A 15,067-nucleotide genomic window follows, 5' to 3' on the forward strand; every position below is an offset into this window, starting at 1 on the left:
AGCTGCCTCACCTTTCTAAGACTGCCATCTAGTCCTTAGCACCCTATGAGGCAGTGCTGGAACCTTAGCACCCAGGAAAGCCACAAGTCTGTGTGGTACTGGTTTTCCTGTTCTCCCTCCACCATGCAGCTCAGTTCTATCACCTCCTCATTATGTTTGGTAAACTTTTGCCCTGATGAAGGGCTCATGTCTCATGATAGAAGTGATGACACACCAGCTAAAGCTCCTACTCCCCTATAAATGATGGTGGGGTCTTACCAGTGATGTTTGCGAGTTGTGACTCCAAACTTGGCAGTGCACTCATAGCAGTTGGAGCCGTCACACCATGGAGGCTCCTTGGAGAGCATATCTGTAATACACACAGAAGATTACTTGTCACACAGTGACGTGCTGGAGAGACCAGGCTCCAGGAGGAGGAGCGGAACATTCCAACTGGTCAGGGGAAGATTCACAGGAGTCTGGAGAATCAATCAGCACTTGCCAGACATGCTGGAACTGAAGGAAACACAGCTGGAGATGTGAATCAGCAGCATGTGTTTGGTAACACACAAGGCGGAGAGTAGAGACCACACCAAAACAAAACTGTCAGGGGCTGAAGGGTTGGAAACACAGTAGAGGGAACTACGACAAAGGAAACAAGAAGAATCTGAATTTAGGAGGCTGTCTGAACAGGGAAGTGGGATGAGTGGGCAACAAAGAGACAAAGGGATCCTCGGACTTCTGGACAGAGTGACTCATTATGGTGGGACCAACAGAGAGATGGCCTGAAGAAAAAACTAATGCAAAGAAGTTGCAGCTGCACTTTGTAGGCTGGCAGTGTCGTGGGCAGGGTACTGTTGCTCTGCACAGGAAGGGGCAGCAAATGGGTTGGTGACCTGGAGCTAGCACTTCCATAGGAACCTACTGAGGGCTGAAAAGGCTGACTAAGTGCACAGCGTAGGGACAATTAAGATTATATACATCAATAACACAAAAGCCAACTTCACTGTTAAATGGATTCTGAGGGCTAAATTCAGGGTTTCAGACTTGTGTATAAGCACCTTTACCCACACAGCCATTTTGATCACCACTGGCTTTCAACTCTTTTTTCCTTTTTTAATTGAAATTAAATTTTATCTGTATAGGTGCTGTGTATATATGAATACCACAAGTGTGCAGTGCTCTCAGAGGCCAGAAGGCAGCACTGGATTCCCATGTGGAGCAGAACCCAAGTCTCTCCATTCCCTGGCCTTCATCTCTTCATCTTCCTGCGGGGATTATACATATTTGCTACCACCACACTCAGCTTAGGACATTTTAATTCTTGCTATCATCTCAGAAGAAAGGCATAAAAACTCACAAGTTAAGAACCAAGAGTTGTGGGGGGCAGGGCAGAGGGGAAGGTGGAGGAAACAGGATTGGGGAGGGAATGGGAACTGGGAGGATATGTAAAGTGAGAAAAAGGAAAAAACCAAGAGTTGATAGCTGGAGAAATGGCTCAATAGTTAAGAGCATTCGTTTTTCTTGCAGATGGCCCAGATTTAGTTCCCAGTACCACATCTTGGCTCACAACCATCCTAACTCCAGGTCCACCTGGTGCCTGACCTCATAGGCACAAGCATGCATGTGGTACATGTACATATATGCAAGCAGAACACTGATACAAATAAAATGTCTTTCAAAATTACTAAATAAATAAAACCAGCCAGGAGGCATAGTCACTATGACCAGCTGAGAGCTTGTGGGCTTCTTGAAGGTTTAGGGGAAATGGGAAAACAACAGGGGTATCAAAGCAAAGACTCAGAAAAGAGGCCCTTCCCTTTCATAGAAAGAGCCTTACATGGGGTGCCTGGAAACAGCAGGTTCAGATCTCAGAGTAAATTATGAGATTTAAACCAGGTGGTGGTAGCACACGCCTTTAATCCCAGCAATAGGGAGATAGAGGCAGGCAGATCTCTGCGAGTTTGAGGCCAGCTTAGTCTACAAAACAAGTTTTAAGGACAGTCAAGTCATTACGCAGAGAAACCCTGTCTCAAAAATCCAAACACAAAAAATGAGAGATATTTAAATATCACCAATACTTGTACACATTATAACTCTGCTTGTAGAGGAGGTACAGAAAGTATGCTGCTTACCTAATAACCTAAACAGAAGCTGCTTAGTGGCAACTTGGTAATTGAAAATGTTGACTCCTTGGTTATTATTCACCCCAAGGCGAGCCCCAGACCGAACGATGGCACGGCACAAGTTGGCATTCCCTTTCATGTATGCTAAGAGCAGCACTAGAAAACAAAACCACAGGTAAGGCTGTTTCCCACCACTCCTAGCTGGCTACTGCCAAAGGGCAGGCAGAGCAGACCATTGGCAGGACGTAATATGCAGACATGAAGGAGTCTGAAATGCTAGTCAGAAATTCTATGCAGAATCTGGTAGTTTTCCAAAAAAGGTTCTGCCAGAAGCCAAGTGATACTAGAGTTGAGGTCTATATAAAGACTTGTGATTTCGGTACATACAGAGAAGTAAAATCAGTATAGACAACATGTTCCAGAATGTTCTTCTATCCAAAGGAGGCTCTTTGTGAAATGCTGGCCCAGCAGGAAGCCACGCTCTTACCTAGCTATTCTGTTTTTCTCTGCAAAGTTACAACTAGTAACAGCTCCTTTGGCTTCCCCCTAGCAGACAACTTCATTAAATTTTTAACTCAAAATGATGCAGTAACATGAGGGCTCCTAATCCCAGTATCAAATGAAGACTTGGGTATAAGGAGGCTAAGAATTTGCCCAGTTGCCTTACTAAAATACAACACAATGAGAAAGACACTTGAAACTAAGTCTCCATGAATCAGAAGAACCCTGGACATGACGTCTCTTCTTACATGCCTCTTCAACTAAAACCTGGGCAAGTAGTTTAAGTAGATGAAAGGGAGACACGGGAGAGGCCTGCTTACTATCCTTTTAAAGAAGGCACCTAGGTAGAAAGTGCTACTTCTTCAAAGCATGTCACAGGTACTGAGACACTTCCTAGAGCCCGAGTCTTGGTTAAGTCTTATCTCTGCTGAAACGGGAGCATGGAAGGGTTCTGGTTAACTGAATAAAAGGCAGACGAGGGCAATTACAACTGTAAAGGTCTGCCTGGTGACAGGTATGAGGTTCTGGATTACCTGAAGCACTTCAGATGTCAGACACCAGATTCCATACTAGAGACCTTCAACAGTTGCTGAGTCAGATAGCTTATTTACAAACCTGTGTTGCCTTCTGCATCTGGTTTGTCCAGAGGATACTCAGGCATGCACTCTAAGAAGAGATCAAAGATGGCTGCTGCATTCTCTTTGCCATATTGTCCCAGAATGTGTAGTGGTGATTGGCCTCTGATAAAACGAGTTGCAAAGGTTAGACATTTATCTGTCACAACTGTCACACCAAAGAAGGAATTTTCTGAACTCTATTATCTTTTTTTTGTTGTTGTTTTTCGAGACAGGGTTTCTCTGTAGCTTTGGAGCCTGTCCTAGAACTAGCTCTTGTAGACCAGGCTGGCCTCGAACTCACAAAGATCCGCGCCTGTCTCTGCCTCCTGAGTGCTGGGATTAAAGGCGTGCGCCACCACCGCCCAGCCTGAACTCTATGATCTTAAATCTAAAGAATATACTACAGACAAAAGTATAACTAACAAAATCAAAATTACACAGAACCAAAAGCTACTCAGGTACACCAGGGGCTTGGGGAGGCAATGGGCTAGATCACAGGGTACCCTGGTCTATGCCTGGGACAAGTCATACTCACCTCAGATTAAAGGCTTCCGCATCCACTGTGCACTCTGTCAGAAGAGCTCGGATGTTGTTGAGCCGACCATGCATGACCGCAAGATGAAGAGCTGGGGAGAAAATCCTCTTACTTTGCAAGTCCAGAAGCAAACAGAGAAAGCTCTGTCTCCTCCCCACCCCATCTAAATGCACTCACTGACCCGCCAAGTACAGAGCCATCCTTTCATATCCTCTCCCTTCCCCACCATGAGTCATTAGTGCAATCTTGTAAGCCATGCCTTCTGTGCTGGTGCTAGTTTCAAAGATGAAATTTAATGGCTTCACAGAAAGCTACTTCTGTCTGTGTTTCCTTCCTGTCTCTTACTGTCTGAATGAGAATGGCCCCCATAGGATCATATATTGGATGATTCTATATTTGGTACATTTAGTACAGCTGTTTGGGAACGATTAGGAGGTATGGCCTTGTTGGAGGAGGTGTGTCACTGAAAAAAGCCCATGCCATTCCCAGTTAGCTCTCTTTCTTTTTGCCTCATGATTGTGGCTTAGATATATAAGCTCTCAGCTACTGTATGCTTGCCTATCTGTTGCCATGCTCCCGGCCATGACAGTCATAGTGCATTGTCAGAGCAGCAAAAAATACAGAAAGACAGATAGACACACACACACACACACACACACACACACACACACACACACAAAGTAAAGCAAAAGGGCCTCATAGACCACGGGGTAAAGGTACTTTCCACTAAGTCTGAAGACCTAAATATAATCCCCAGGACCCACATGTATGAAAGAACTGACTCCTGTAAATTGTCCTCTAAACTAAAAGAAGTCATTGGGCTCTAGAGATGGTTCAGGATTAAGAGCATACAGTGCTCTTGCAGAGGACCTTAGTGGCCTGAATGAAATGCAGGCCCAAGCAGTGGGAAGCTACTTAGTGGCAGGACCTGTCCAGAGCTCTGTTCCTATACAAGCCAACCTTCCTGAGGGGGAGCAGCTCAAGGGTGCATTGTAATTCCACTAGACCAGGACTGCCCAAGCACACACACTGTACATAATGCGATGCCTAGGAATTACCATTATTTCCATTCTCATCCACAGCAGCAAAGTCCACTCCGTTCTCTAGGAGGACTGAGCAGATGGTGGGCAGGTCCTGCTGGGCAGCAAGATGGAGGGCGGTCTGGCGATGCTTGGTTAATTCATTAACCTTGGCTCCTGCAAGAAGCTGTTAAAGTTGATTACTCAATCGGCCTCTCCTATAGTTTAGGGTACCATTAGTAGGTCCAAGTCTACAGGTATTCTCTTAATCTACCCTTCTGAATGCATGAGGATCTTGCAGAAATTTCTACTGAGGCAAACACAGGAAAACCTGTGCCAAGGGCAAATTATCTACCGGTATGTTCAATGATTATTCATTGGGACACAGTTAAGAATGTCCATACTGCTTGTAATTCTCAAGTTTCAAAATTCCCTTATATAATAAAATACCCACATACATTCTATCTAACCACCACACCCTTTCTTTCTCAGGCTTGTTCCCTATCTGACACGTGGTGCTAGAAAATCAGGCTTTGAGTTAAGCTCAAATCTAGTTATATGAATCACTATATAAGATTCCTAGGGGGATTCTTTTTAACCTCTCTTTATTATAAATGTATAAAATTTTCAGTTCATTTAAAAGTCTTAGCTAATCTGGAAATTGTGGAATTTGGGAGGCTGAGGCAGGTGGATCTCTGTTAGTATGAGACCAGATTGACCTGCATAGAGAGTTCTAGGTCATCCACGTTAGCAGGATGGGAAAAAAAGAACAAACACAGAAAAGGAAGGATGGATGGAGGAAGGGAAGGAGGAAGGGTAAAAGTCTCAGCTGAGAGCCTCATAGTAGGCAGACAACATAGCTGACCTCTGGTCCCTTTCTGTTGTCTGTCAAATCCTCCTTGGCCCTCAAGGCCTGATTCCAGCATCTCTAGGTCTATGTCCAGCACGTGCACTAGGGCACTTGAGACCTACAATCTCTTCACACATCTGTCTTCCTGGTTTGGCTCCCCAGATTCATGCTTTTCATTCACAACTTCTGCACATAACCTGAAGCATGTTTGGCTTCATGTTTCCCTGTGGCTTACCAGATTTCGGACAATGATCTCTGAGCCTGCTTGAACAGCAAGGTGCAGAGGGGTCAACTTGGAAGCATCCTGGACTCTGGAATTCACATTGGCCTGGACACTGATCAGGAACAAGACACTTTCGATGTCAGAGTTCTGAACCGCCACATGAAGAAAATTCCGACCTTTATTATCTACCTACAACAAACAAGTAAGAACCACACTATTAGCCAGTTCCCTTAAAAAATGGGATCCTCCTGATGTCCACAAGCTGAGCAGGTCACTGGAGAAGTCATGAACCACCCTTCCTCAGTTCCAGAACTCCAACAGTAAACGCCACCCCACCCCTAGAACAACCATGTATACACATGCACGTGATCAGAAGGGACCTGCTATCCTGGGCCTTCCTACAAGTAGGAACTACCATGGAAAGCCAAGAAGAGCCTAACTGAAAGAAGGAAGGCACTTGAGTGGCTGGGGCTGTTCAGGAAGAAGCAAATGTGATGATTAACTACAATGCCTCTGCCTTGACCAAACCAGATAACCATCTTGGATCCCTGAGCAGCCAAACAGGCTTCAGAAATTTTCTTAAGCTTTAGAGTAATACATAATGGGAGGCAGATGCCAGATAAGCTGATAAGAAGTAGCCAAAAGCTTCCTCAAGTCAAACTCCACCACGTGCTATAGTTAGAGGACATCATCAGTACATCATTAGAACCACTGCTCAAGGGAGGACATACTCCAAACTGCATTACCACCAGTCAACTGTGTGTGCTGGCATAAATCAAATTTGCAAAGAACTCAGATCAGTAATACCAGTTTCATTCTAGATGGAGAACCCAATTCATGACTATCTTACACTCAGTCTGAGCATGGGCAAAGTTAAAAGCTATACATCCAGTCACACATAAGAAAATGATAAATAAAGGCAAGGTACCAAAGTCTGTGCCAAGAAAACAGTCATCTTCATGCCAGGACTGCATGTCATTCAGGCCCAGTGTCTCAATTCATAATCATAAACAGTTACTTCTAAATCTTGGCAAAATTCTACAAGCTGGCTGGAATCAGGTTTCTGTGAGACTGACCTGACAAACCTACTCCAGCTTTCTCCACACATCAATCATTGTCATCACTCCCCACCCACTGGAGTAACCAGGATCAAAGAACAAGGAAAATGCATGCGCTCGGTAACAATGCCTCTAAAACACTCAGAAAGCTGCCCAACAACCCAAGTACGTCAAATTCAATTTTTGTATTTTAGAGGCATTCATTACTAGAGCATCCAGCAAATGCAGAGAGTGAGCTAAACTGCATACCAACAGAATTCTAAGGCCAGGCCGTCATGGGAGCTCCCTTCCCCAGCCATGTGCACATCACCAGGTCAGGCTTCAGACATCAGACACAGGACAAGAGAAGAGCTAAATTTTCAGAAAAGGGGGAATTTAATTTTTAAAACAAGTGTCTTTGTGTAAAAGGGCCCTTCTGACATCTGGTTAGTCTCCATATGAGACATCCTGCCGTGGGTGGTTGGTAACTGACCTGCTCGGCAGCCCCAGACTCTCGTTTCAGAATGGCTTCGGCTGCCTTATTGTTCTTGTAAGTCATGGCGCAGGCAAAAGGGGTCAGCCCTTGTCTGTCTCGTACACTCAACTCAATGTTAGGATGAGAAATCAGCAGCTGAATGATGACGCTATGCTGGTTGCTGATAGCCACATGGACAGGAGTTCTTCCTTCTGCATCCTATGGAGAAAAGGTACAGATTCCCATGTCTAATGAAAAAGATAAAACTCAGGAACAATATGACAGGAGGTAACTTTTAAAATAAATTTCAGTTATGAGACCCTGTGTTTGAGATCATGTAGTACTTACATGCATGCAGGCAAAACACTCATACACATAAAAGTAAATCTTAAAACAATATATTAGGTGGACAGTGCCTGAAACTCAAGGTTGTCTTTTTGCCCGCCCACATACACACTCACTTCACAGGTCTAAATGCTGAAAAGCATCAGTGAGCTAATTAACAGAACACAGTCCTATTACAGTCCTTAGTCCTCAGTGTGAGACTAATCCAATTCTGTGCAGAAATCTTTAAGGGCACTAAGAAGCAAGATACAACAGATAAAACAACCTTCTTTATGTTGAAGAGCAAGGCACAGAGAATTAACCTAAAATCAATTCAATTACCAGACAGCCTAAATGACTCAAGAAAGTCACTACCTGCCATAATAAAGCCCAGTTTGTAAAACAGAAGTCTAGAACTGGGGAATGTACAAGGTCCCTTGCCACAAGAAAAGATTCCTCCAAGTTTACCTCCCCAGAAAATAAAAACTGTATACCTGTGCATTGACGTTGGCACCAAATTCCAAAAGACATTGCACTGTCTCTTCTAGTCCCCATGAAGCTGCCAAATGCAGAGGGGTCTGCCCATCTCTTGCCTCTTCCTCTCCTTCTCCATCAGTACCTGGTCGTCTGGGACTGTTCACATCACAGCCACTAATATAGGGAAACAGAAAGTCACCATCCATCTTGCCTAGCAGCAGCTTTACCCACTTTAACAACAAAAACACCACAGCCACATTCTGCTAGCCCTGGTCCTTGGAATCAAGTTCTAGGGCCTGGATGCCGCCACTGCCATAGCCTCTCTTGTAATTGGTCTTAGGGGCAACAAGGGAATCAGAATTGTTGCAGACTTCCTAGGGATATTCAAATATTGAGAAACACTATTTGCAAAATTTCCCAAATTACCTTGCCTCCTCATATCCTGCTCCCTAAGAGGGCTACAAACTTTTACATTAAGTTCATGTGTTGTGGTAGGGCCCAGAAGAACCCATATGGTTTCAAGCTAGCTTCCTGACTTCACAGTGGGAACTGGTCTGAAAGTAAAAGGGGTCAATGCAATTCCCAAAGGAGAAGATCCAGGATGTGTGCCCCTCCCTCCTCCACAGCTACCTTGGTTCTTAGCTGACTTGACATGATAGAACAGTGACCTGTTGATAATCTTAATTATGAAAGTCAAAGCCAGCTATAGGCATGTCAAAACTAAGGTACTAAACATAAGAAAGAGGTGATTGGCAGTAAGCAGAATAAGAGAGAGATACTTTGGCTTCTCAGACCTGCGAATAAGAAAGCAGGCAGTGGATTCATTGTTTTCATCAATGGCTCTGTGCAGAAGTGTCTGAAGACACCCACTGGGTCCTGGGCCCCAGCATGTGGCATCACAACCATGTCTCACCTGCAGAGAAACACAGTTTTCTCACAAACATTGTTGAACAAAAATAAAAATGTTTATTTTCAATTTTGAGCAATATGTGTATTACTTTTCAGATAAGACATGGTTAACAAGTAACTAATGATTTTATCAATCATAACCATTCATTAGTCTTATAAACACTGATTAAAGTCTGCTCTTTGGGAACTGACTCATTGGTTAGGAGCACTGGCTGCTTTTCTAGAGGATATAGCTCTGATTTCCAGTCTCCACACAATGGCTCATAACCATGGGGAACTCCAGTTCCAGGAGATCTGATGCCCTTTTCTGGCCTCTATGAGCACCAGGGATGCAAATGGTGCACAAACATACATGCAGGCAAAACACCATACAAATTAAAAAATTAAATATAATCTACTCTATGCAAATTCTTAAACTATGTCCTATGGACATGGTTTTCAGAAGTACATATTAGTGCCTCTTCAGCTGTGTTCTACTAAGAACAGTGCCTGCTTCTATGTGTACTCCAAAGTTCTCCAGCAACATACACCTGTAATAAATAGGCAATCCCTCAAAACAATTGATAAAAAACTCAATGTCATCATGCAGGCCCTCAGAGTGATAAATTAGAGACTCCGGGCTTACCTCACTTTTTAGATCTGTCTTGTCAACATATAGATAAACCTGAGGTTTGGAGATTTAGTAATATACTGATGCCCACAGCATCAAATCAGCCCCCACCAGGAGACTTGAGGCAATCCCTCCATTCTAATACTCCTCTGTGGTTTTCTCTTATGAAAACAGCCCAGGGAGAAGTGCTGGCCAGCTCCAAGTACTACCCTCCCTCCCACTCCAGACAGGGGGTCTCATTGTATCCTCCTGGTTAGTCCGGAACTTGCTTTGTAGCCTAGGCTGACCTTGTACTCTCAGAAATGCCATAGCCTTTAACCCCAATTTAGTGCTGGGATTAAAAGTGAATATGCCAAACCTAGCTGAGCTTCAGACTTCATTAGACTTATTTTTATGCATATGCATGTTTTTCCTGCACATATGTCTGTATATCACATACATGCCTGGTGCCTACTGATGTCAGAAAGAGGCATCAGATTCTCTGAACTGGAGTTAGGATTGAGAACCACCATGTGAGTGCTGGAAGTCAAATCTGGGTCCTCTGTGAGAACAAGTGCTCTTAACTCATGTCTCCAGCCCTATAATCTTGGACTTGTTAATGTAACTTTCCACTGTTTGTCCTTGACCTGGCCTGTTACTTGACTGACATCTTGCTCCTATGGCAGGAACCAAATCCATCTTTGGCACAACATATCCTCATCTGTGAGCAGAGGCTCTGTGACTCACCAGAGTGGAAGCGATGTCCTCCAGATTACTTGCCAAGGCAAGCCACAGTGGTGGGTTCCCCTTTTCATCTGGCACAGACATGTCAGCTCCTCGGGTACATATGGCATCAACTACTAGTGGAAGCTGATTTTTGATAGCTAGCTGAAGGGCAGTCTCCCCATCCTGAGTCCTACCAAGACATAACCCACCACAATCAAAACCAATGTTGTAAAAACAGCCAAAGAAAACAGCCCTCTCTAGGTTTTCCAAAGCCAAGACACCACTGGCAAATAAACAGGGCTGGAGATATAGCTTGGTTGTAGGAGTGTTTGTCCAGCATTCATGAAGCCCTGGGTTTGGTCCCCAGCAGACATGCCTGCAATCCTAGTACTTGGAAGAGGTGAGTAGAATGATGACCTCAAAAATTTAAAGTCATCCTCAGCTACAGAGAGTTGGAAGCCTGAGATACACAAGCCTGTTTTAAAAGAAAAACAACAAACGCACTTTATTCCCCCAGTCTGTAATTCAGTGTCACTTGACACTGGAAATCCAGAAAGGATCCTATGAATACACAATGAGGCTGCCAAGATGGCTCAGCACATCTATCACCAAGCCTGACACATTTTGATCTTCAGAACACAAGTGGAGAGAGAAAGCCTCCCACAAGTCCTCTGACCTTTGCATGTCCAGTGCAGCAGATGTGGGTACGTAACACATACTAGATAAGTGTATGAATTTAAAACTTAAGGCTGTTTCTTCTTTAAACCTTGTTGCCTAGTTGATGAGGTGGTCTTTGTTGCAACTGAAATTCCTATTAAAGACTGATTTTTGGATTCTTTATGACAAGATTTGTGTGGTTTTGTACATTGGTCCTGAAAGTTACCAATAAGGAAAGAGTACAATTTGGCTAAGACTGTAAATATCCACCAGTCATACTCACTTATAATCAAGTTTGTACTTTTTGTTAGAGGACATGAATTAGGGACTGACCTCGGGGCATTAGAGGTATTCAGTAAGTGCTCTGCTACCATTCTGTGTTTGTATAATCTTCCTTTTGACATCCTGGGAATGGATATGAGTCAAGTACATCAGGCAAGCTCTCAAACAAAGTACTGGTTCCTACCTTTTTATATTTTGTTTTTAGGGATAGGGTCTCACTGTGTAGACCAGGCTAGCCTTAAATGCATGGAGATTTGCCTGCTTCTTCTTCTGGAGTGCTAGGATTAATGATGTATGCCGCTATACTCAGTTCCTAACCTTTCTTAAAATTTTCATTTTGAGACAGTCTTTCTTATTTGCTCAAGGGCCCTTGAACTATCCTCTTGCCTTAGTCTTCTAAGCAGCTGGAATTGTAAATATGCACTGCCCAGGCCTGACTCCTTTTATACATTCTGAGAGCCACCGTTTCTTTTCCTTTTTGTAGTAAGGAATTAAAACAAAACAAAACAAACAAACAAACAAAAAACCCCATTCCCATCTAAAAGCCTGGTGATGGAGGAAGGTCATTGGTTAATTAATAAAGAAACTGCTTGGCCCTGATAGGTTAGAACATAGTTGGGTGGAGTAAACAGACAGAATGCTGGGAGGAAGAGGAAGTGAGCTCAGACGCCATGCTCCCCTCTCCTGGGGCAGATGTGATGAAGCTCCAACCCAGGATGGACGTAGGCTAGAATCTTCCCAGTAAGCGCACTTTGGGGTTGCTACACACATTAATAGAAATAGGTAATCAAGATGTAAGAATTAGCCAGTAAGAAGCTAGAGCTAATGGGCCAGGCAGTGTTTAAAAGAACACAATTTGTGTGTTGTTATTTTGGGGTATAAGCTAGCCAGGCGGCCAGGAGCCGGGTGGCAGGAACTGCCAGCCCGCAGCTCCTACAACAGCCCGGCTCTGATTCTGAAGCATCTCAATTAAATATGAGATGACTGGGAGTTACAAGAGAGCATGCCACTCCATCCCACCTGACATTTATATCGGCTTGGTGCTCCAGGAGGAAGAGTGAGCTCTTGCTGTCCTGCCGCCGTATGGCCATGTGCAGCAAAGTCTGCCCATCTGACATGGTGTCATTGATAGATGCTCCAGAACCCAGAAGCTGGGCAGCGATTGTGTGCATGCCTGGGAAATAAAAACACCCGATTCATGCATACTTTTCCATTTCTGACAACAGACAGACCCACCAAGCTTCTCAAAGGTGGAAAGTTTTCAGCGAACATAACAGACAAAAAAATTATTTTATGACAAAATCAATAGCCCCACCATGTCACCCTGACCTCCTCTAGTCTACCCACCTACTCACTTCCTATCTGAGAATCAACAGCCTTTGATATAACTCACCAGTCCATAATGCCAGGCCTAGCACAGTTTGGTCTCTGGAGTCCTTGAGGCTGAAGTCCGGAATAATTTGTAAGTTGTTGGTGGCATGAAGAGCATTGGCTAAATGTTTTTTAAAAGGAAAAAAAGTTGATTTCACTATCTTATCGCTGACAGACCACTTTTTTTTCTTTCTTTCATCAAGGTGGGAGGAAGAAAATAGGGTCTCACTGGTAGCCCTGGTTAGTTTCAAATTTCTTGCAATCGTCTTGTCTCTGACTCCTGAGTTCTGGGATTATAAACATGAGCCACCACACATGGCTCCTCAGATCACATTTAAGGCATTCAAGAGGATAAGACTCACTTATAAACTAACTGACTGGCCAGAAATACAACGGCTTTTCAAAAGGAGCAAATTTGTAAGATTTGGGGAAGGGAAATCCAGAGACCTGTTATGTTTGGAGCAAAATTTTTAAGGTAAATTCATTTTCTTAGAACTTAAACATTCCCCACACAATGAAAACTGACTACACACACAGAGAGGCTGTACTGTAAGTGCAGATAGCTGTATAAGACTCACAAATGGAAGCAACTGTCTCTGAAATCAACTGCCCAAACAACTATTTTCCACAGCTAGTAATGATGAGCATCATACCCAACCACCTACCTTTCTGCTCCAGGATGACAGACACCACATCTGGATGGTTATAGGCAATTGCCATGTGCAACGGTGTCTGCAGGTAGATGCCATCTGCAGAACCCACTGGGACCGGAGTCTCTTTAGGCACAGGCAGAGCCTCCTCTGTCTGCAGGTTTGGATTTGCACCTTGCTGCAGGAGTTCTGCTGTGAGGTTTGCCAGGCCATGCCGACAAGCTGTATGCAAAGGAGTTTCTCCCTGAATGAAATGAAAACTCAAATCACTTTGGTAGGGAGTTAGGAGTTCCTGACACAAAGGAATAGGGAAAATGGAAGTACCAAAACTTAGACCACACTGCCAATCACAGCCCTAGGTTCCTCCTGTTACAAGCTGACCTCATGGGTCTCCCTCAGTACCATCATACTTTGTCTAGTGTCTTTCCAAGCATCTTTCTGTCTTTTTTCTTCCAGGACCACCCTGGCTATCCCTTTACTTTGTTCTTACATGTTTTCCTAATTATTCAAAGAATTTATTTCTCTACTTAACAACAGCCCACAATTACCAGTTATCACCAAATTCAAAACTAGAAAAAAACAACAGCCCCATGGCCCAAGGTACGCAGGGCTAGCTACTTCCTAGCCACTTTTCTTTAACATTTACTAGCAATTGTTGCTTTAAATTGCTCAAATCAACTTCATCTAGAACTCTAATTAAGACATCCTTCCCTAACTTTAAAATTAAAGGGATTTTCTTTAAAACACAGATTTATTAAGAACAGGTGAGAAAGAACGCCTGAGGGTGGGAGGGGCTCCAAGGGAGAAACACCACTAAAGACATTTTAATGGTATTATAGGTACCAGACTTGGTACTCAAAGGTATGAGAACATTTTAAGTCTTGCCTTCCTCCTGACCTCCAGCACACAATTTTTTTCCTCTAAATTATGAATTTAATGTTTCTCTCCTATGACTGGCTATTTAGAAGAAAATACACCTATTCATTTCTGTGTATGTGTAAGTTTATAATGTATATAAACATACAATTGGATGATTTTTACCCCAAAAAGTGGAATTGTCAAAAGGACAGTCTTACTTCCTAAGCCCATAGGTACCTGACCAAGCTACCCTCCTGCTCAGCCCTTCTCTCTACACATGTTCACCAGCGTCCTTGTCTATTCCTGTTATTTTCTTTCTTGATTTTGAGACATGGTGTTGTGTATCCCAGACTAACCTCAAATTCATTATATAGTAGAGAAAGAGTCTCAACTCCTGACACTCCAGCCTTCAACTTCTGAATGTTTATATTACAGGCATGAACAACCACATCTGATTTATGAAGTGCTGAGAATAAAATCTAAGGATTCATATAAACTAGGTGAGCACTCGACCAACTGAACCATATCCCCACCACCTCTACTCTCTGTGACTTCCACCAGGTTTCCAGCCTATCTCTTCACCCAGTATTTCCAGTGCCTTCAAGGATGTGAAGAATGCTGATTATAAGCCAGGCAGCGGTGGGGAACACCTTTAATTCCAACACTGGGGAGGCAGAAGCAGGTGGATTTCTGAATTCGAGGCCTGCATGGTCTACAGAGCGAGTTCCAGGACAGCCAAGGCTATACTGAGAAACCTCGTCTCGAAAAAAACACAAACAAAAAGAATATGGTTGAAGCGAAACTTATTCCCCTACACCAGTTCTTCCTCTTAGTCAACTCCCCTTTTTTCATGGATCCATCA

The 15,067-nt window shown here is 43.7% G+C and overlaps 2 protein-coding genes across 2 annotated transcripts in view; one reads left to right on the forward strand and one right to left on the reverse strand.

Moving 5' to 3' along the window:
- The window catches only part of LOC121456144 (neuferricin), a 30,091-nt gene extending 28,195 nt beyond the window's left edge, over window positions 1–1,896 (forward strand). Inside the window, exon 5 of the transcript XR_005975600.1 lies at window positions 1,125–1,896. The gene's annotated coding sequence lies outside the window, so the exon portion shown is untranslated. The remainder of the gene's footprint in view (window positions 1–1,124) is intronic.
- The window catches only part of Ankfy1 (ankyrin repeat and FYVE domain containing 1), a 64,688-nt gene that overhangs the window by 3,793 nt on the left and 45,828 nt on the right, over window positions 1–15,067 (reverse strand). Inside the window, exons 12-24 of the mRNA XM_041663993.1 lie at window positions 13,363–13,591; window positions 12,720–12,818; window positions 12,347–12,500; window positions 10,409–10,577; window positions 8,958–9,076; window positions 8,181–8,337; window positions 7,381–7,581; window positions 5,863–6,039; window positions 4,817–4,964; window positions 3,759–3,849; window positions 3,222–3,346; window positions 2,115–2,261; window positions 259–349 (exon numbers count right to left, since the gene is read on the reverse strand). Coding sequence (XP_041519927.1) covers window positions 259–349; window positions 2,115–2,261; window positions 3,222–3,346; window positions 3,759–3,849; window positions 4,817–4,964; window positions 5,863–6,039; window positions 7,381–7,581; window positions 8,181–8,337; window positions 8,958–9,076; window positions 10,409–10,577; window positions 12,347–12,500; window positions 12,720–12,818; window positions 13,363–13,591 — 1,907 coding nt within the window. The remainder of the gene's footprint in view (window positions 1–258; window positions 350–2,114; window positions 2,262–3,221; window positions 3,347–3,758; window positions 3,850–4,816; window positions 4,965–5,862; window positions 6,040–7,380; window positions 7,582–8,180; window positions 8,338–8,957; window positions 9,077–10,408; window positions 10,578–12,346; window positions 12,501–12,719; window positions 12,819–13,362; window positions 13,592–15,067) is intronic.

Source organism: Microtus oregoni, unplaced genomic scaffold, assembly GCF_018167655.1.
Source record: "Microtus oregoni isolate MIOR12 unplaced genomic scaffold, Mior012 000015F_ref0000493, whole genome shotgun sequence".
NCBI lineage: Eukaryota > Metazoa > Chordata > Mammalia > Rodentia > Cricetidae > Microtus > Microtus oregoni.